Raw genomic sequence first — 21,382 nt, 5'->3', positions numbered from 1 at the left:
ATTCTATTGATATCCAAAGTTATTTCGATCCTATCGATAAACAATAAAACTTCTTATAGTGATAGTGGAATGGCGGGTCACCACTGCAGAATGATAGAATAAGGATGGATCCAGGTCGAATGTCCCTTTGCAAAAATATATGGGAATATTAATTAATCCCCTTAATTAATTTTTCCAACATAATAAATTTTTCAATATTTAACTATTTGTTCATGCCTTTGTGCGCGATATTCAAGGAATCAGCTTAAACGATTTGGGTGCGGTTACAACAATTGTATTATGGTAAGCATTATAATTATTGTGTTTGGTTTATTGTAATGAATTTAGAAATTAATTACATACGGGCTCAGCTAGTATTTATTAATTGTTAATTATAACAATAATCCTGGATAATTGACACAGTCATCAAGTCCTAAGCTAAACAGAGCTTGTGTACTAGACAACTGATTCAAATACTTAAAAAAAAATATTTTATAAAGACATTCCTAATATATATATATTTATTGAAAACACCTAGACAATATAACATCGTGTGAGAAATCGAATTGGCGACCGTCGGAAAGAAGGCCGTGTTCTAAACCGCTAGACCACCAAGCCCGTCAAAATCTCTTCATAAACATAACGGCGAGAGATCTATAAATCATTCAGGCGAAAAATGTAAACAAATTTATCCACTTATTAATATTTACAAAAAATATAACGATGATTGATTTGTTTTCACTGTCAATGGGTACATTCATGAATATTAACCGTTTTAATATAAGGCTACTAAGGATGGAGATTGTCAGGTTGACCTCCACGCGTTTCTCCTTGGGAGAGGGGGAAAGGAAATTGCTAGGCAATATATCTTATCAGGTTAACCTCCACGTAGTACACCTGGAAGCCATCATAATAAATTCCTGGTGAAATTGTCACGATGGGCTAACTGACCCGATCTCATGCTCATCCTATCATCCTGAACTGGACCCCCACCAAAGTAAACCGTTAACGCTACATATATAAGTCTACAGATTTTGCAGTGTTTCTCAAGCTATGGGTCGTAACCCTCATGGGTTTCGTAAACTCCTCTTGGGGTTATGGATGAAGAAGACTCTTGGTGTTGGAGGTACTCAAGGATGGTGTTAAGTGTGTCGCACAATGGTTTGCCCGATATGCTATTTAATAAATATTTTTGTACCATTTCTTATGCGAATGGTAGAGTCGCAGAATTTGAGTAACAAAAAAGAGAATGGATACTTGAGTTAGCTTGTAACAGCTTAAAAAAAAATGTCAATAACATTAGATGAGACTGTAATAATTTGTGGAATTAAATATGTTCTCATTTTCGTCATTCAATAATATACATTTCTATTATGCGAGGATTGAATCGCGACTGTAGGTAGACAAAGAATTGTTTTCTATTTGTGTGCTCTTGCTGTATATTTATATATGTATGTATTTACTTAAAACAACATTTATTTAACAATAGCAACATGCAAGATTCATGATCATTCTTCTTGTGATGATTCTGCGTTCAGAATGAGTGGTGGAATCAAAAATGCTTAGACTATTCAAAAGTGCTTAAATAATATTAAGTTTATTAGAATAACGATTTTTCCATTTCATGAAAGGGTTTTTCAAGAATGGGTTAAATTAAAAATTGCTCCATTTACAGTAAAATTTTTCGTGTAAAAACCCAATTAAGATTCCCATCTTCTTGCAATAAAATTAAGTATCATATCATAAAATTGTCATATCAATAAAAGTTGTAAGATAGAACATTTCTGTTTTATTGAACAATCGTGTCGGTCGACATCACTACAATAAAGATTTAAAAATAAATCGAAGACGCTCAGCTATTTGATAATAGTTTAAAGTTGTTTATTTGACTTCACTTCTCTGAATGCTCAAGCAATGTAGACGCAAATCAAGCTGTGGCACTACAATATCTAGGATACAAATGACGTCATGTCCACAGTAGAAAACATAACACGCGATGTAATGTTATGTTGGCTTCAGTACACATTAAAATCAATTGTCTTGGAAATAGAAACTTAAGTTTAGAACAGATAACCTCAACTAGAGTAGTTACTATTCACACACTACAACTTAAAAAATGTAAAAAAAAAACAATATTCTTGGAAATGAAGCTTTAAGCTTAGAAGATATAACCTATTTGGTAGTTTATAATCACGCATTTCAACTTAAAAATGTAAAGTTACAACGATTACAAGAGGGAGACGCAAGTTTCTTGCTCGCTCTTCTTGTCATGCGACAGCTTTCATGAGCAGTAAATAAAAAAAAATATTATGACTATTCAAAAGTGCTTAAATTAAATTAATTTTAATAGAGGATTCTAGGATCTAGGATCTATTCTGTTCGTGATACTGTAAAGTCGTTTGAAATAAGTACCGTAGTGCTCGTAATATTAAAACAAACTTTAGTAGTAATAGTATCAAAATAACTAAAACATTATTTTATACCAATAAAATTAAAAAAGGAAATACATGGATCACAATTTTATATTTATTATAAATTATCTAATAAATGTAAATAATATAGATTATCTGATTTATTATTATTATTTCAAATTTTCTCAAAAAGTATATGAATGTATATGGAACATATATAAGACTATATTTTTATAATGTTTTGTCTATCTGTCTGTTTCTTGCTAATCTCTGAAACGGCTGGACTGATTCTGACAGAACTTTTACTAGCAGCTAGCTAATATTATGCTGACGAAGTCGTCGGTAACACTTAGTATGTTGGTGGTGTTGAGAACTCTGAAATGGCTGCACCGATTTTGTCGGAACTTTCACTCGCAGATAGGTAATATTATAAGTAGTAACTCGTATTACTTTTATTTTTGAAATTATATTTCTTTTAATGGACAAAAGTTATATTCCACGCGAACGAAGTATCGGAAAACAGCTAGTTAATACTTAAAATGTACGGTGAAAAATATAAGAGAATTGGGGAAATGTACAATAATCCTAAGTAAAAATACCGGAGTTATACAACGGAGTTCAGAATAAAAATATAGAATATAATAAATTCTTCACAGAAAGTATAATAAATTCTTTTTATATGTAAATCTAGATAATTCTGTGCAAATGTTTTGACCGCTTGATAAACCGGTTCACTAAATACATGGCGATTAAGACCGGCTGCTGATGGCAAGTTCCGGATAAAGATAACACAATATCCGGCTGTCCAACCATATCCGGTCCAGTTGGTAACGACAGAAAATACTTTCTTTTATATACACAAATAGACATATTACATGATCAGATATGTGTTTGTTTATTTATGTTAAAATACAATAACTGAGTATTTATATAAATTTAATTTTTATTCATAATATTTTATTACAATATTAGTCTACCTGTCTGTCTCTTTAGTATCATTTAATAATTAAAGGGCTGTACGGATTTTAATAAAGTTTAACTTAAAATTACATTTATAATAATACCTCAGAACAATTCATACAACGCCATCTAGGCCCCAAGTAAGCAAAACCTGCGTTACGGGTACTAGACAACTGATATATACATAGATATTTTTTGTAAATACTTACATAATATATGTAAAAACAGCCAGATTGATACTAACAATCATACTCATGTAGCACGTACATACATCAATCACACCGCATTACTTCCCATGGTCGCGAGTTCGATTCCTCGCATGGTACAAATATTTATGAGCATGATTGTTTATATTACTCAGGATGTTTTATATATATATACTATGTATGTATTAATATTTAGTTATAAATTTACTACATAAGTTATGGAAGAGTGGAGCCTCCTGGCACACGCATTTTTATGCTTAAAAGGAGACTTCAGCAACTGAGTTGAACTTAGTAAGGGTTGTGTTAACTAAGTCATTTTGAATTTTGTATTTTGAATTTAGTGGCGAACCTCGACTTCACTCGAATACTTTAACTTTAATGCAATGTTTAAAATTCTGTCTGTTTCATATATATATATATAGGTACATAAATCAGTCTTCTACTATATATATTTGATATAACACTGTCAAGTAAGTACATAAAGAGCAAAGTATCAGTAAAATTGATGGGTCATCTTTAGGACAGTTATGATGCCAGAACGCCACCCTAAATGTCAGAATGATAATTTTCCTTTTCATTACGCGTGATTGCTATTTAAAATTATGTCCATCAAAATCATTCTTATTTAAACAATATTTAGATGAAGAAAACTATATAATGTATTAAGTGAATTGTGATCGTTTAAAAATTGTTTATTGAAAAAAAATATTCCACCTTCATTCGTTATTTAATAATATAATCTAATAATTATGAAATGTAATAGTGATAAAAATATTATATGGACAAAAGGTCGGAAAGTATAGGATCTTGCTATCAAGGTCCTAGTTTATCTCGTCTCAAGTCTTATGACTTGATAGAAATATGAGTTTGAGTTTAAGATTCAAGTTTGATTGAAATTTTATATGAAGATACCCGTAGATTATGTCACGGGAATGTTCATAAGCTATATTTTACTAAAATTAATATAGAAAGGGGTGAAATAGGGAACGATTTGTACAGACGAAGTCACTATTAACTGGTAGTTAATGAAAATACATTTTAATGTCATTACTGACTCGAAACGTTCATCAGTGCAAGCATTAGGGATCTATAAACTTGTGCCTTTCACCCCCTGGCACCACTGACATATACATGTAAAATAATATTCTGTCATAAAGATATATAAGGGGAATTAGTATGGAGCGCAAAATAAGCATTAACAAGCTGCAATTTATTATTACTATTTTCAAAAAGTAGTATTTATTACATAGCGTGCAAACTGTATATTTACAAACGATTGCAAGAGAAAGAAAAATATTCACATTTCAGATATTGATTGTGATGCATACAATAAACCAAAGTAAAGGTTTAAGAATACAAAATACTGCATACTTTTCGTATTACAATTGCATACAATTTTTATTATGATTTTGAGAGTAACTAAAAAAATGAGATTTATCATTTATCATACTTAAGTTTACGGAATACCGTAGATGCTTTTCCGATAGATTAAAAGTATCTAAGATATTGACCGGGGATGTCAGCTAGGTACATTCAAAATTTAATTTAAATTGGTCTAACAGTTTCGAGATTAGCCTGTACAAACTGACAAACAGAGAAACAATAAATTTGAAAAAAAATCTATTTCACTTCTAACACTTGACATGGTTTTTGGTGTTTTTTTTCTATATACAGAAATTCGACCTCTACTGTTTTATTGTATGTAGGTATAGATTACTGAGAATAAATTTGTAAAACCTAATATAAAAAATGTATGTAGTCTAAAGGAGTCGTATATAAAACTTTGTAACAAGTAAATCACCTGCAAGTTCTGTGGAGGTTTTAAACGTCGCCATGTCGCTAGATTTTCACGGCAAGCGGTTTTAAGTTCCGCGCAGTTAAACTGGAAAGAGCATTTGAAAAACTGTAATGGCTGATGTTATTCAGAAAAGTGAATGTCATTTTTTATTCACGACCTCATCGGTCTCGCGGGTTAGTACACTGCTTTACTTCCGATGGTCGCGGGTTCGATTCCTCGCAGGCTACAAAATTGGTATTCATGAGTATGATTCTTTGTATCGGACTGGGTATGTATATTATGGATATATCTAGTAATCTCAGATCACAAGATATATCAGATCTGCTTAGCTTGGGACTAGATGGCGCTGTGTAAATTATCCTGAGATATTATTATTTATTTCTGTGTTTTGATTAATCTAAAATACACTCTTACCAAGATAGACTTTAGAAGCAGTTGACTTCTATCTCAGTCCGAGACTTTTAATTAGGAATAAAAAAATAAAATGTCATATATTAGGAAAAAATGTTGTACTATAAACTAGATAGAAAATAAAGTTAGTCTTGGTCGAACATGCATTTTATATATAACATTTATATGCAAATTGATAGTGGAATCGATCGCCGTGAAGATTTTTAGGATGAGGCCTTCGTTCAGCAGTGAACCTTTTCCGGCCTGGAATGAAGATGATGATAGAGGAATTATAACAGAGAAATGATCTCGGGATGAAGGATGTCTAAGATAACTTTATCTAAATCCGCTTATATTAATCTTTCTAAGTGCTTAAGCTAAATTTAAGTTACAATCTATTTTAATACGAGAAAATTACTTTCAAGGAGTTAATTAACCAACAGATACAAACTTACCTTATTTGAAGTAAGCAAATTAAGATAACCATAGTTCCAAAGTTTCTAAATGACTTGTTAATTAACAAGATCCATCAGAAGCACAGTCTCTGTAATGTACTTACATTTATAAATGTTAAATCTTGAGTTAGCTCTCTTCGTTAATTTTTTTAAGTTATTGAAATGGCAAGAAAGTTTGTCTACCTCATGACATGACAACCGTCAATATCATCATCATCTGCTTCTTCCTTATCCCATTTATTTGGGGTCGGCGTAATATGTTTTTCTCTTCCATTCATCTCTGTTCGCAGTCATTCCGTTATTTACTCCCTTTCTCACCATATCATCTTTCACACAGTCCATCCATCTCTTTTTTTTTACCGTCAATATATCATACTAATATTATAAACGTAGAAGTTTGTGAGAATGAATGGATGGATGTATGGATGTTTGTTACTCTTTCACGCAAAAATTACTGAATGGATTTAAATGAAACTACAATAATACAGCTTATACATCACAATAGCACATTCTTACTAATATTATAAATGTGAAAGTTGGCATGTTTCTTACGCTTTCACGCAAAAACTATTGAACCGATCATCTTGAAATTTTGTACACATGTTCTTGGAGGTATTAGAAGGACCATAGGATTAATTTATTTATTTAATATCAAACAAAAAAAATATTTTATGATATTTTGTAAGCGAGCGAAGCCGCGGGTAAAAGCTAGTCGGTTATAAATTTGATATGGCTGAAATCGCGGGTACTTCTAGTTTAATAAAATATATAATATTCCTCGACAATTCACACAAAAGGTTTGTGTTATGGATTCTAGAGAATAAGAACACTTAGATACATTTTTGTCAATATACATTGAAACACCCCGACCGATACAAATAATCATACTCTTGAATACAAATATTTATACCGTGTGAGGCATCGAACTCGCCATCGGAAATAATGCGATGTGCTAAACCGCTAGATCACCTCAGCAGTCCGTACAAGCAATTATGTTATCTGTGGTACAAGCATGAACAGCTGCAGTATTTACCAGTTTAGTTTCTTGCCAGTTTTTCTCAACGAAAGTGCTAGTCGAACTGTACGCTAGAGTTAGTGAAAAAAATATGATGTGCACAAGAGCTCGAAAGATCCTATGTAAATAAATAAATATAGACGTTGTTATGACTGTGATAATCGACATGTGTTTGTTGTTTCTGAGAACTAACGTGACTCTTTACCCAATATCTTACCATATAATACCATGTTTCACTTTTGAAAGCAAAATACAGTTTGTTAGTGAATGTTAGAATCGTTATCAAGGAACGATTAATAAACCACTAACATCTAAACCCATACAAAAACAGACATAAGAGAAGGATTTACTTTTATATCCTGCAATCTCGATAAGTACAGTTGCAAAGTAAACTAATCCGTTCCGTTTCATCGGATATCCGGTCGGCTGAGAGCCCAGCTAAGTGTAATGACGGGCTTTACGTGGGAACAAGTGATGTTCGAATTTTTGAATAGGTACTAGGGATCCGTATCGAAAATACATGGCTAGTTTTATAGTATATGTTAATACTATATTATATGTTATGTGCCTACATGTATCACTATTCTAATCTAGTGATCTGTATTACAGATTATACTCCCAGAGATAGAGTGGTAGATAAAAAAAAAATTGTTATGACTATTCAAAAGTGCTTAAATTAAGTTTATTTGAATAAATGATTTTCTATTATTCATTTGAGACTAGTTCCTTATAGCAATTTGTTTATTTAAATAGTTTTATTCACAAGTCTCTACATACCGTGATTTAGAACGAAAAACTGTGCTTATGTGCTGTTAGAAGGAAATAGGATGAAATTTTGATGAGAAACAACACTATATATTTTTAATTATAGGGCAATATGTAGGCTAAAGCTATATGTATTTTTTAACTATTACATTTCTTAAGGGTAAAATTATACCTTATTAATACGCCATCTACTACATACATACAACAAATGTATTTATTGTAATTAATGTTTGTGAGAAGAAAGAAATTAATTATAATTATAATTTTGCATAAAATTGGATTTATTTTATTTAGTCTATATAAACCACTTCATCATCGTGAAAATTGAATTTTATAAATTATTTATTTTATACATTGTAAAAATAAAGAAAAAAAAACTATGGAATTATTTTTTGTGAAAACGTGATATTCATTGGTCCCATTTCTCAAGGATAGCAAGCTTGACAATTTTTCAAACGTCGGCAAGAGTCTTTGGATATAATCTGTAAATATTCAAGTTAAGTAAGATGGATTACGAGTACATTAAATGGAGTGGTCGTATCACTTACATAAAGTGAGTTCATGTTACCTAGAAAGTTCTTTTTGTTCTTTATGTGGAATACCAAACAATAATATAGAAAATCTATCGTCAGTTCAGAGTGCGTTCATACTGAGAAGAACTGACCAGAAACTCAACTCTTATTCTTTTATGTTTACAAAAATACAGATGAATTTTTAAATTCAAATAAGAGTTACCAGCGGTATGCTATTGCAATTTTCCCAAAGTTATCAGTGTTCTTAACCCGAAAAGACTAATCCCTAAATATAATAAATGCATTTAAATGATATAAACAGAACAGAAGAATAAGAACAGAATAGTGAAATATAATACTAATACTTTTTAGTTGTGTAGTAGGATTTTGGTGACAAAGTTGTTTTACTTTTTTAATATGAACGTCTTATAAATTATAACATCATGATAGTCATTTTAGACATAACTTTAATATACTATTATCATGATTCGTTCACGTATATGACCTCTCATGTATTGCCACTCTTGAGGACAAAGTGTTAAGAGAGACGATGACAGTGAAGACTCATGTATTGTCGTATCGGAAGACTAAGATAATCATACCTCTTATCTTGTAATTTCACTGCTATTGTAACTGGCAAATTAAAAATATCTTTATATTATGACGGCCTCGGTGGTCTAGCGGTTTAGCATACCGCCTTACTTCGGTTGGTCGCGGGTTCGATTCCACGCACGGCACAAACATTTGTATTCATGAGTATGATTGTTTGTATCGGTCTGGGTATTTTCTGTGTATAATATGTATGTATTTACAAAAAAAAACTATATATTTGTATCAGTTGTCTAGTACCCGTAACACAAGCTTTAGCTAGCTTAACTTGGGTCTAGATGGCGCTGTGTGAATTGTCCTGAGATTATTATATTATTATTATTATTATTATTATAAATTTGTAGTTAAGCTTATAGTTCTGTTTTAGCACAATGTTGTTTTATATCACTCTTCTTGACAATATTCCAAATATATCTGAGTATTTTTATGTTTTTATTTTTTTACATTGCGATGGTGGTAAACAAGCTAGCTGTATGCTTGCCGTTTACCGTCTGATGGTAAACGTTTACCGTAGTCTATCGTTATCTTATTTACCTTTTATAAATAAATATAAAAATTACAATACGTTGTTAGCACGATACAACAATTGCTTTATCTCACTCTATAATTGAAACAAATTTTACAAAGCCAGCTGCTTGGCCACTGTTAATAGGTGAGACTGAGGTACACATAGGGTTACCAACTCTCTTAAGTTTAATTTTTAATGGTGGGGTTTATTAAAAGTAAATAATTAATTCATTTTTAAATTTACAAAGAGCACAAGTACAAATGTGACCATTTTTTTCGGACAGTGATTGCTGTCTATTTTAGAAAACCTGGTGATATTATTACACTCCGGCTACTCAGTAAGTTAACCATTATTTCAGGAGCCTCCAGTGCAATCCGGGAGAGTTTTGGTAACCAACACACACAAACACATGCAAACGACTTTTTCACAAAGTATACCTCGATATCATTATTATAAAGACGTATATCGTGTGACAGTAGTTATAAATTATTATGTACTGCGCCATATAACTGGTAGCTGGGTACCTACCGACCGTAAATGTTACATGGAGCGAGAGGAAACGCCTACATACGCATAGAATGTACAATGAAGCACCGCAAAATATTTTGGTAACCCGTGTATTTTCTCAACACTTACAATGTGGATTTGTCATAAAAAAGTAACGGAAACTACGTGATCGTCAGAAAAATGGGCCTGAGGACAAATTCTACTCCGTAAACGTTACAGAGACGAATATTATGAGAAACATGCGTGAAGTGAACTAGATGTCGCTACTGTAGACTATTCGTTTGTTAATTCTTTGCTTTGTGTTAGACATTATAAAGTCTATTTAACTTTGGCTAGTCTTTTGACTTGATGCTCTTATTAACTGCAAGTATTAAGAGAACGAAACTAAATGTTGCTGATGGAAAGTATCAAAAAAAGATTCATATGTTTTTTTTTAATAATAAGTATGTTGTTTATGAGGAAGGAGAAAAACGAATTTTAATACAAAATTATATTATCCTATATGATTCGGAACTGATCCTTATAGAAAAACTATTTCGAAAAAGGGATTGCTTGTGCCGTAATTATTTAATATATTTTTTGACGGCCTCGGCGGTCTAGCGGTTTAGCTACACCGCTTTACTTCCGATAGTCGCGGGTTCGATTCTTCGCACGGTGCAAACATTTGTATTGATTGCTATGATTGTTTGTATTGGTCTAAGTATTTTCTATATATATTATGTATGTATTTAAAAAAAGTATCTATTTATATCAGTTATCTAGTACTCATGAGTTCATAACACAAGCTCTGCTTACCGCGGGACTAGGTGGCGCTATGTTACATGTCCAAGGTTATTTATTTATTATTATTTGGTAATATGTAGGTAACACATTAATAATGAAAGTATGTTTTATTTATGCGCAGATATAATAATAAAGATTTTAATAATCAATCAAACTTTAGTGCAAATGGCGAACTTACAACCTTGTGGCATTTTCTATCCGTCAAATAAACAATTAATCTAAATAAATTTTTACCTATAAAGAATTAAAGACTCTTTTGTTTTTATAACACATTCAAATGCCACCAAAACTATAGATCACTATATAAATGATAATAAACCAACGCACACAGAAAGTAACTTAAATGTGTTAGTAATAGGGTTGAAATTCTGTTGTAAGTTATAAGATCGCACACAAACACGTCCCACCCATTTGGTTGCAGGACATGAAAAATGATTTATAACATAATGACTTGGTAAGACAGCACTGGGACTACTGAAAAAAAAACTGTGTTTCATTTTAATTTATCAATATGCCATTGACCGCAAATATTGTAACAGACACTAGGTACTAAAGTATTTCTTTCTTCTGCCCCTCCGATCGATCCCCCGTCTAATTCAAACGGGGATCGAAATTACGACGGCCTGAGCCGAGGTTCGAAACCCCTAGTGGTGCCCTCAGACTAAAGTCGTATCCGTCAGGCAGGAGTTGGCTTTCAGCCGCTCCATAAGTCCTTCCTCGGGTTTGGAGTGCAATCTGCACTCGCCCCCTAACGTCCGTTGAAGCTGTAAAGGCCAGCTACGGCCAACAGCATTAGAGTAGTCCGAAAAAAAAATTCTTTCTTCTGTAGTCCCCATGCGGCATGCTTTGTAAGCTGTTCTTTAAAAACTCTGTGGTTCATTTTAATTTATCAATACGTCATTGACCGCAAACATTGTGACAGACACTAGGTACAAAAGTATTTCTTTCTTCTGTATTCCAGTCCTCATGCGGCATGCTTTGTAAGCTGTTCTTTAAAAACTCTGTGGTGCATTTTAATTTATCAATATGTCATTGACCTCAAACATTGTGACAGACATTAAGTACTAAGGTACTTCTTTCTTCTGTATTCCAGCCGCCATACAGCATGCTTTCTAAGCTGTGCTTTAAAAACTCTGTGGTTCATTGTGGTCATTGACCGCAAACATTATGACAGACACTAGGTACTAAAGTATTTCTTTCTTCTGTATTCCAGTCCCCATGCGGCATGCTTTGTAAGCTGTGTTTTAAAAACTCTGTGGTTCATTGTGGTCATTGACCGCAAACATTGTGACAGACACTAGGTACTAAAGTATTTCTTTCTTCTGTATTCCAGTCCCCATGCGGCATGCTTTGTAAGCTGTGTTTTAAAAACTCTGTGTTTCATTTTATTTCATCAATATGTCATTGACCGCAAACATTGTGTCAGACACTAGGTACTAAGGTACTTCTTTCTGTCTCCTATTTCAAACGCTAAACAGCTTACTTTATAAGCTGTGTTTTGGTTTGAAGTGGTAGTGAAATTATAGAGGATTAATTATACAGACATGCCAATTTAGTGCCCGGCTCGGTACTAAGATGGTCTGTGGTTTTTTATTATAGAATAAATAAAATTAAATATTCTCATGAGTATAATCCGTAAAAAATAGAAACATTTTTAACTAACGTAACAGTGTACTGAACTTAATATTTTAAATAAGATTTAAAGTTATAAAGTAATAGAATGAAAAGAGGGTACTTCTGTATTTTAGCCGCCAAGCAACTTTCTTTGTAAGCTGTGTTTGGGGTTGAAGGGGTAGTGAAATTATGCAGTATTAATTATGGAGCCATGACATTTTAGTTCTCCGGAATGACAATGCAAGGAAGGTGTGCCACATTCATCACGTGACAATGTGAATAGTGAATTTATTCATAGTTTAATATTGTTTGCATGCAACGACAATAGATGGCGCTGTACCAGAATTACACACTTTTTTTATATTATTATATCTTTTTACAAGAATGGATTTTTTTTATAGTACAGGGGACAAACGAGCTTCCGGCTCGCCTGATGGTAAGGGATTACCTCCGTCCATGAGCACCTGCAACACCAATGGAAATTACAAGTGCGTTGCCGGCCTTTTAAGAAGGAATGAGCTCTTTTCTTGAAAGTTTCCATTACGTATCGGTTCGGAAATACAATTGCTGGTAGGTGATTCCACAATGTGGTTGTGTAGCAAATTTTTCTAGAAAACCGCACTGTGTTTTGATTCTGGCGGAAAAAGTCAGGAGCTGGTATTAAACCGAACAATTCCTCAGAACACTCACCGTGATATATGCAGTAGAAAATGCACAGAGAACCAACGACTGATAAATTATCTCGCCACAGATAATTTATCAATAAATTCTTGTAAAACGATATGATGAGCATAGTGGTGCAAAAATAGTAACTAATAACCATACTTATTTTATGTAATATTATGATATAATTTATTTACTAATTATTGGTACAGTAAATATGATGTTATATGAAATATTATTGATCAGCAATATTTACCATACAGGCATGCAAATATGTATTTATTGACAATAAAACTACATTTAAGTTTTTCCATCAGTTTAATACTGAACCCATAAAACAGTGTCCAATATGTTATTTTGATTGATTTTGGAAGTAACTTTAACACTCACCTATTTTCGTTTCTCTTTTATTCATCTCATTAATTATTTAAGTACGGGATGCCTTCATTAAACAAACTCAATAATGTTGTGTGTATATTCTTCGCTGTTCAAAACTTCTCTGTTTCTCAATAAGGAAAACAATCCTGGAAGTTTTGTACGTGTCTCGGATACCTAGTGGGTTTGTGCTCACATTTTTCTAACCGATTTCCAATAGGAGTGGAGGAAGGAAAAAGGAAATTCTGTATTGAAAATATATACGTGGTTTTGTAGGTAATTCGGTATTGCTTTTGATGATTCATTTTGTAGTAGGTGTTCACGCCGTATAGACGGCAGAGCGGGGCGGAGGGCGGCACACATGCAGTGTGAACTTAGCAACGAGCGCGGTGTACGGACGAGAGAAAAAAGTAGCCATAACGGCCAATAAGGCGATAAAAGGAACATTCACAAAAATACGCCCTTGTACACGTTAGCCATAATTCAATAATGTAAATATTTCTCACAATAAACAAAATAAACATAAACATTTTGGTGACCCCGACGTGATTCGACGTGATTCGACGTGATTCGACGTGATTCGACGTGATTCGACGTGATTCGACGATCAGATGTGACGAGATTTCATCTACACGACGAATACTAAATTACATACCAACCCGAAAATTGTGGATATATTGGAAGCGGACTCAATCCCTACGGAAGACTACGAAGTATAATCTACAACACTTGCCAAGGGAAGTACGCCTATTCCTATCCATATTTCCATTCTTTCTAGCTAAATTGTGTGTATGAAGTAGACAATTTTGTTCGTCAATGTTAATTTTCCAACCGTCATAGTAATTACGTATAGTTAATTAATATTTATAAAATATATATTCTATAACAAATTGCAAATTCATAACATTTCCAATAAATCTACAGCATTATTAAACCATTTATTTAAAATTGATACCTTATTTACAATCAGAAGTTCAAATTTATAAGATCGTAATAACCTACATAATTTTGCCGTATAATAGTTAACATTATTTATTCATAAAATTGTAGCATCTATTTGTGTTTACAAGTGCATTTAAAGTCACAAAGTATATTAATAGTCAATACTATAACCATTTTTGTTTAATTACTTTGTACAAACATCTCAAATAACGAATATTTTAAATAATTTCAACGATCATTCTAGAACATTTGTGATAAGTAACCGGGTGAACTTGAGTGACCTAGCGGAGCGGGCGATCGAGTGATCGCGCGTAGGTAACTGTTACGCTAAGTGATTTTGTATTGAACGGTCTTGAATCATCGCGCTGTTTATCGCTCCGCTTGTATAAAGTATCTCAAGCCTGATACTACGCATAACAGTTGTAACGACATTTCGTGTTGATTGAGTTTGTTGTTCGATATTTTGTTACTGTTTTTTACTTATTACCCTACTCTTTTTAAAATTCATAAATATTAGTATTATTTATTGTTAATTGCACCTATTAAGTACAATAAAATGAGTGAATTAAAGGATTTAAGTAAACAAAGGGCGTCTATTCGTGCTCGTTTAACATTATTTGAAAAATATTTAAAGCCATTAGTTGAGTTAAAACAAGCAAGTAAAATAGAAATTAATGAGTTAACTTTGCGAATTAGTAAAATACAAGATCTGTCATGTTCTTTTGATGACATTCAGTCAAAGATAGAATTTTTGGATTCAGATATTAGTCAAATAGAAGAAGGGGAGATTACGGAGAATTTATTTTTTCGTTTACTCGCGCAAGCACAAATGTTAATTGATTTGTGGACTAATTCTGATAAGGTTGAAAGTGTGTCGGCTGGTTTCACTAACAATTTAAAACTTCCAGTTATAAAAATTTCCTTGTACGACGGCAATATGAACCAGTGGCTAGAATTTAGGGACATGTACTTATCCTTGATTCACAATAATGAGAGAATTGATGACGTCACTAAATTTCATTATTTAAAATCTTATTTGACGGGTTCTGCTGCCGCGGTCATCAGTTCTGTCACAGTTTCTGCCAATAATTACAATATCGCTTGGTCTTTGCTCTGCGAGAGATACAACAACAAACGTCTTCTTGTGAACGAACATTTAAAGTGTCTATTTGCTATTAAACAATTATATAAGGAGTCAGATGAAGGATTACGCAATTTAATAGACATATTGTCAAAAAATTTAAGTGCTTTAAATTCATTGGGCGAGCCCACTGAAAGGTGGGATACTATTATTATTTATATGGCCTCATCAAAGTTGGATAGTCAGTCCATGAGGAAATGGGAGGAGTACAGGAGCAAAATAGAATCTCCCATTTTAGATGATTTTTATACGTTTCTTCGTGACAGCGCAAATGTTTTAGAAACATTAGGCATAAATAAGGGTTCGTTTCATAATAATACATTCGATAGGCAACAAGGGTCGATTAAATCAAAGTCATTTATGGTATCTTCTGATTCTGTTTGTATATTATGTTCACAAAATCATAGGTTACATGAATGTTTAAAATTTAAATCATTACCTATTGATGAACGGAATACCAAGGTTTACCAATTCAAATTATGTTCCAATTGTCTTCGAAATGGCCATCAGTCGTACCAATGCAAGCTTGGCGGATGTAGAATCTGCAACAGAAAACATAATACATTATTACATAAAACACAAACACATGAAGCTACTCGACATCAATACATACAACCACAACAAGATACACAACAAACACTACAAGCTCAACAACAAATACATACGTCACACGCACATCAAGGACAAATACCTACTAGTTCTCTAATTACTACAAATACAAATAATAATGATACATGCTTACCGCAAGACACTACGTTGCTAAATACCGCGTCAACTATAAATATGTCTGCTGTATCCTCGTGCCACACATTGCTGTCAACTGCTTTAGTCGAGGTTACAAACAATGACAACAAAACAAAGCTGGTATTGCGAGCGTTACTGGACAGTGGAAGCCAGTCGTCGTTTATTAGCAAGAAAGCTCAAATTCAAATTGGCTGCTTCAAGCATACAAATCGGTACCACTATGTGTCTGGTTTAAATAACAGTATAATTAATGTTACCGAACATTGTGATTTACGATTAAAATCACTATACAATGCATACAGCACTCCTATCAAATGCTATATTGTACCAACTATTACTGATAAACTTCCTCAATCAAATATTAACGTTAATAATTTAGATATTCCTAACGAATTCAAGCTAGCTGATCCCACATTTTACTATCCTTCAGATATTGATCTTCTGTTAGGTGCAGATGTATTCTGGGATTTGATAAGGGCAAACAAGGTTAAATTTGATAATAATAATTTAATATTACAAGAGACAGAATTGGGTTGGGTAGTAGCTGGCCCTATGGGAGGGAATACACAGTTTATAAAAAGTGTATGTCATTTCAGTCTTGACATTAAGAACCAACTGACAAAATTCTGGGAGCTCGAGGAGTTATCCACCACTAATGTTTTATCAAATGAACATAATTATTGTGAGTCACTTTTCGTGAATACGACTCATCGTGATGATATGGGTAGATTCTGTGTCCAAATTCCTTTGCGTGACTCGCCTAACGTGCTCGGTGATTCTTATGATATGGCGTTAAAACGATTGCTTCAAATCGAACGCAAAATGAGACATAAACCAATATTAAGACAGGAATATACAAAGTTTCTTAATGAATACGAAAGTTTAGGACATTTGACTGAAATTCCAAAACCTACATTCGGCTGTTATTTACCACACCATGCTGTGATAAAGGAACGTAGTGAAACGACAAAGTTGAGAGTTGTATTCGATGCTTCAGCGAAAACTACGTCTGGAAAATCCTTTAATGATATACAACACATAGGTCCAGTTGTACAGGACGATTTATTTTCAATCCTTTTACGATTTAGACAGCATAAATATGTTGTAACAGGCGATATCGAGAAAATGTATCGCCAAATATTGATTGTTCCTGAACAGCGTCATTTGCAACTAGTATTGTGGCGTGATGATGAATCCTCACCCATAAAAATACTTCGGTTAAATACCGTTACATATGGTACGGCATCTGCGCCTTTCCTTAGTACTAGATGTCTAATGCAACTCTCAAAAGAATGTCAAGATCCAAAAATAGCACAGTTAATCAGAGAAGATTTCTATGTTGATGACTTTTTATCTGGTGCAGGAACAAAAGAAGAATTAAAACAAATAATTAACTCGGTTACTAGCATTCTTAATACCGCATGCTTTCCTTTGCGTAAATTCCGTACCAATGTGCCATCAATATTTCAATCTGGTAACGATACATCTGTGCCTAAAAGTCTGGATTTATCTTCTCAATCAAGTGCATTGGGTTTAAGATGGGACCCATCACAGGACGTGTTTGAATTTCCACTACAAATAGAAACCCCACCTTCCATTACAAAGCGCACTATCCTGTCTAGTTCCGCAAAACTATTTGATCCATTGGGTCTGTTAGGTTTATGTACAATCATAAGTAAAATAATTCTACAAAAATTGTGGTTAACTAAGTTGGATTGGGACGATCCCGTACCAACGGAAATCGCAATTAAATGGAACAACTTTGTTTCGAGCTTAAGTGAATTATCTAAGGTTCGGGTACCCAGATGTGTTCTTACTAGTGATCCTGTAGAGGTTGAACTTCATTCATTTTCTGATGCATCACAGGATGCATATGCTGCCTGCATCTATTTACGGTCTGTTGACAGTTTGGGAAGTGTGTCTGTTCGGCTTCTGTGTTCTAAGACCAAAGTCGCTCCACTCAAGGCTACGTCAATCCCACGCCTCGAACTTTGTGGTGCTCAATTGGCAGCACGTCTAAGTTCTAAGGTTGTAAAAGCCTTTAGAGGTCCTATTCTGAAAGCTACTCATTGGACAGATTCTACCGTAGTTATTAGCTGGATATTGTCTCATTCCAGTGAACTACAAACATTTGTAGCCAATCGGGTGAGTGAAATCCAAGATTTAACATCTCCACAATCTTGGAGACATGTGCCAGGTTCTGATAATCCAGCTGATTTAGCATCGCGAGGTCTAGATCCCAAACAAATACATAAGTCCACACTATGGTGGAATGGTCCTCAATTTTTACAACTTAAATCATATAATTGGCCACAAAACATAAGTGTTCCAGTTGAAGTTCCTGAAAAAAGGATTAATTCTAAAGATACATGCAAGGTTAAAATTATGTCTCTACACAAATCTAAATCTGTGTGCATACCTGAAATAGAAACTACTTATACTACATCTACATGCACTACAGCTACACACTCTACAAATATAATCAATACTAACTACACAGACACTAATTCTGTTGTAAACTTCGAGAAGTACTCAAATTTCACAAACTTACAAAGAATAGTAGCTTATTTAAAACGCTTTATACATAATTTACGTAATTCTACTTCAAAAATTACAGGCCCTTTATCATGCGATGAATTGGAGGTAGCTTTAATATGTCTAATCAAATTACATCAAAGAGAATGTTTTTCTAAGGAAATAACATTTATAACTAACAACAAAGAATTACCCCATAAATCAATTCTTCTATCTCTTAGTCCCTTTGTTGATGACTCTGGTATACTGCGGGTTGGTGGGAGGATTCAAAACTCTCCTGAAATTTTTGAAAGGAAACATCCAGCTTTGTTAGAATCTAATCATCATTTTACAAAACTACTTTTTATTCATGAACACAGGGCACATTTTCATTGTGGCCCTCAGCTTTTATTATGCAGCGTAAGACAAACGTATTGGCCGTTGAGAGGCAGAAATTTGGCTAGAAGTACAGTTAATCGATGTGTCTTATGTAGAATTCTAAAGGCTAAAAGTAATAATCCAATAATGGGCAACTTACCTGCTCCACGCGTGACGCAAAATTTTCCTTTCCAAATAAGTGGTGTTGATTTTGCTGGGCCATTTTTAATAACTGATCGTAAGGGTCGCGGCTGTCGTATAACTAAATGTTATTTATGTCTTTTTATCTGTTTCGCCACAAAATCCTTACACCTCGAAGTAGCAAGTGATTTGACTACAGATATTTTTATTTTGTGTTTAAGACGATTCATTTCTCGTAGAGGGAAGCCAAGTGAATTATTTTGCGACAATGGTACAAACTTTATAGGTGCTAATAATGAAATTAATAGTTTTCTCAAGTCGAGCAATGAACGCATCTACACATATGCCGCTAGTGAAGGCATTAAATTTAAATTTTCACCTGCTTATTCCCCCCATTTTGGAGGGATCTGGGAAGCAGGCGTGAAGTCCGCTAAATTTCACATACTTAGAATTTTGGGAAATCAACATTTGACGTTCGAGGAGTTGTCTACTTTATTTGCTCAAATTGAGGCTCTCCTTAATTCCCGTCCCCTAACTCCACTGTCAACTGATCCTAACGACCTATCTCCTCTTACCCCTGGCCACTTCTTGATTGGCAGAGCATTAACATCATTACCTTCACCTGCTCTTCTGGATATTAACGTTAACCACCTGGATCGATATCAAAAACTTGAACGTATCCGGCAGCATTTCTGGGAAAGGTGGCGACATGAGTACCTCAGTGAAATACAGCAACGGAGCAAATGGCAGACGAAGCAAAATTCAGTTCAAGAAGGAGACATGGTTGTCTTAAAGGACCCCAATTTACCTCCACTACAATGGCGTGTAGGACGAGTTAGTCGTCTTTATCCCGGCTCAGATGGCGTTACAAGAGTTATCGATGTTCATACTGCTAAGGGCATCCTGCGTCGAGCAGTTGCGAAAGTTTGTCTTCTACCGACTTCTTCAAGCTCATTTGTGACCTCTCGAATCCTGGACGTATTCGAGGGGGGGGAAGATGTTCACGCCGTATAGACGGCAGAGCGGGGCGGAGGGGGCGGCACACATGCAGTGTGAACTTAGCAACGAGCGCGGTGTACGGACGAGAGAAAAAAGTAGCCATAACGGCCAATAAGGCGATAAAAGGAACATTCACAAAAATACGCCCTTGTACACGTTAGCCATAATTCAATAATGTAAATATTTCTCACAATAAACAAAATAAACATAAACAGTAGGTAGGGCTTTATTATATTATTTGCCATAATATTAGTTCGTATTAAGATCCGGGTATAATATAAAAAAAATATATTTAACATGAAAGATTAAAATAAAATAAAAAGTAAATGGGGCTGTCGATAGTACAACTCTATCTCGGTTCAGTACTAGTTTTATTAACATTGTAGTCAGTTTTTTATTATGTCCATATTTCAATTACGTCCGTGTGTCCACATAAATTGCAATTTTTACGACAAACTTTCTTATTACATATTTTTTTCTTAAACCATAAATTTACATTTCGCTAAGTATATTGGATCCCATAATCACCGGTGAGCCAGTCAGAAATAGAATACACATTATTTTATGTCGGTGGCATTTGAACTTACGATCTTTGAGGTCTAAGTGGAGATGGTAAGCAACTCTACCACAATCCTTTCAACTCTCAGTCGCAATACTCCTAAAATAGATAAATATAAATATAGATATTATCCGTAACTTCGTCTCCTTTCTATTATACAAAATGTAGTCTATGTTCATTCTCGTAATACAAATCTGCACACCAAGATCTATTAGATAAGCAGATACCTTCGCATTTATAATACCGCTGTGGAAACCCCATACCTCCTCTCTCACGCACACATACACATTTAGCTCTTCACACACCGAGATGTTTCACGCATACACACACTCGCAGCACTAACTGTCACACACACTTAACTAGAAATTGTATAATTTCACTTGAGAAATATATTTATTAATATTTTTAAAGACA

General features: G+C 33.8%; 2 protein-coding genes across 3 annotated transcripts in view; one reads left to right on the top strand and one right to left on the bottom strand.

The window, feature by feature from the left end:
• LOC131850453 (uncharacterized) overlaps positions 1-21,382 on the bottom strand; it is a 60,452-nt gene that overhangs the window by 32,535 nt on the left and 6,535 nt on the right. The window lies entirely within an intron of this gene.
• On the top strand, positions 15,049-20,424 carry LOC131850568 (uncharacterized). Its single transcript, XM_059200852.1, has one exon. The coding sequence runs from the start codon at positions 15,049-15,051 to the stop codon at positions 20,422-20,424; it is 5,376 nt and encodes a 1,791-aa protein (XP_059056835.1).

Source organism: Achroia grisella, unplaced genomic scaffold (assembly GCF_030625045.1).
Source record: "Achroia grisella isolate CSIRO2021 unplaced genomic scaffold, CSIRO_AGI_Agris_v1 utg770, whole genome shotgun sequence".
In the NCBI taxonomy this organism is placed as follows: Eukaryota; Metazoa; Arthropoda; class Insecta; order Lepidoptera; family Pyralidae; genus Achroia; species Achroia grisella.
Note: the sequence above shows the minus strand (reverse complement) of the source record. Positions and strands in the feature narration are given on the sequence as shown.

Bases quoted from the DNA above. Each gene is read 5' to 3' on its own strand.
- LOC131850568 (XM_059200852.1), top strand. From the start codon at position 15,049: ATGAGTGAATTAAAGGATTTAAGTAAACAAAGGGCGTCTATTCGTGCT.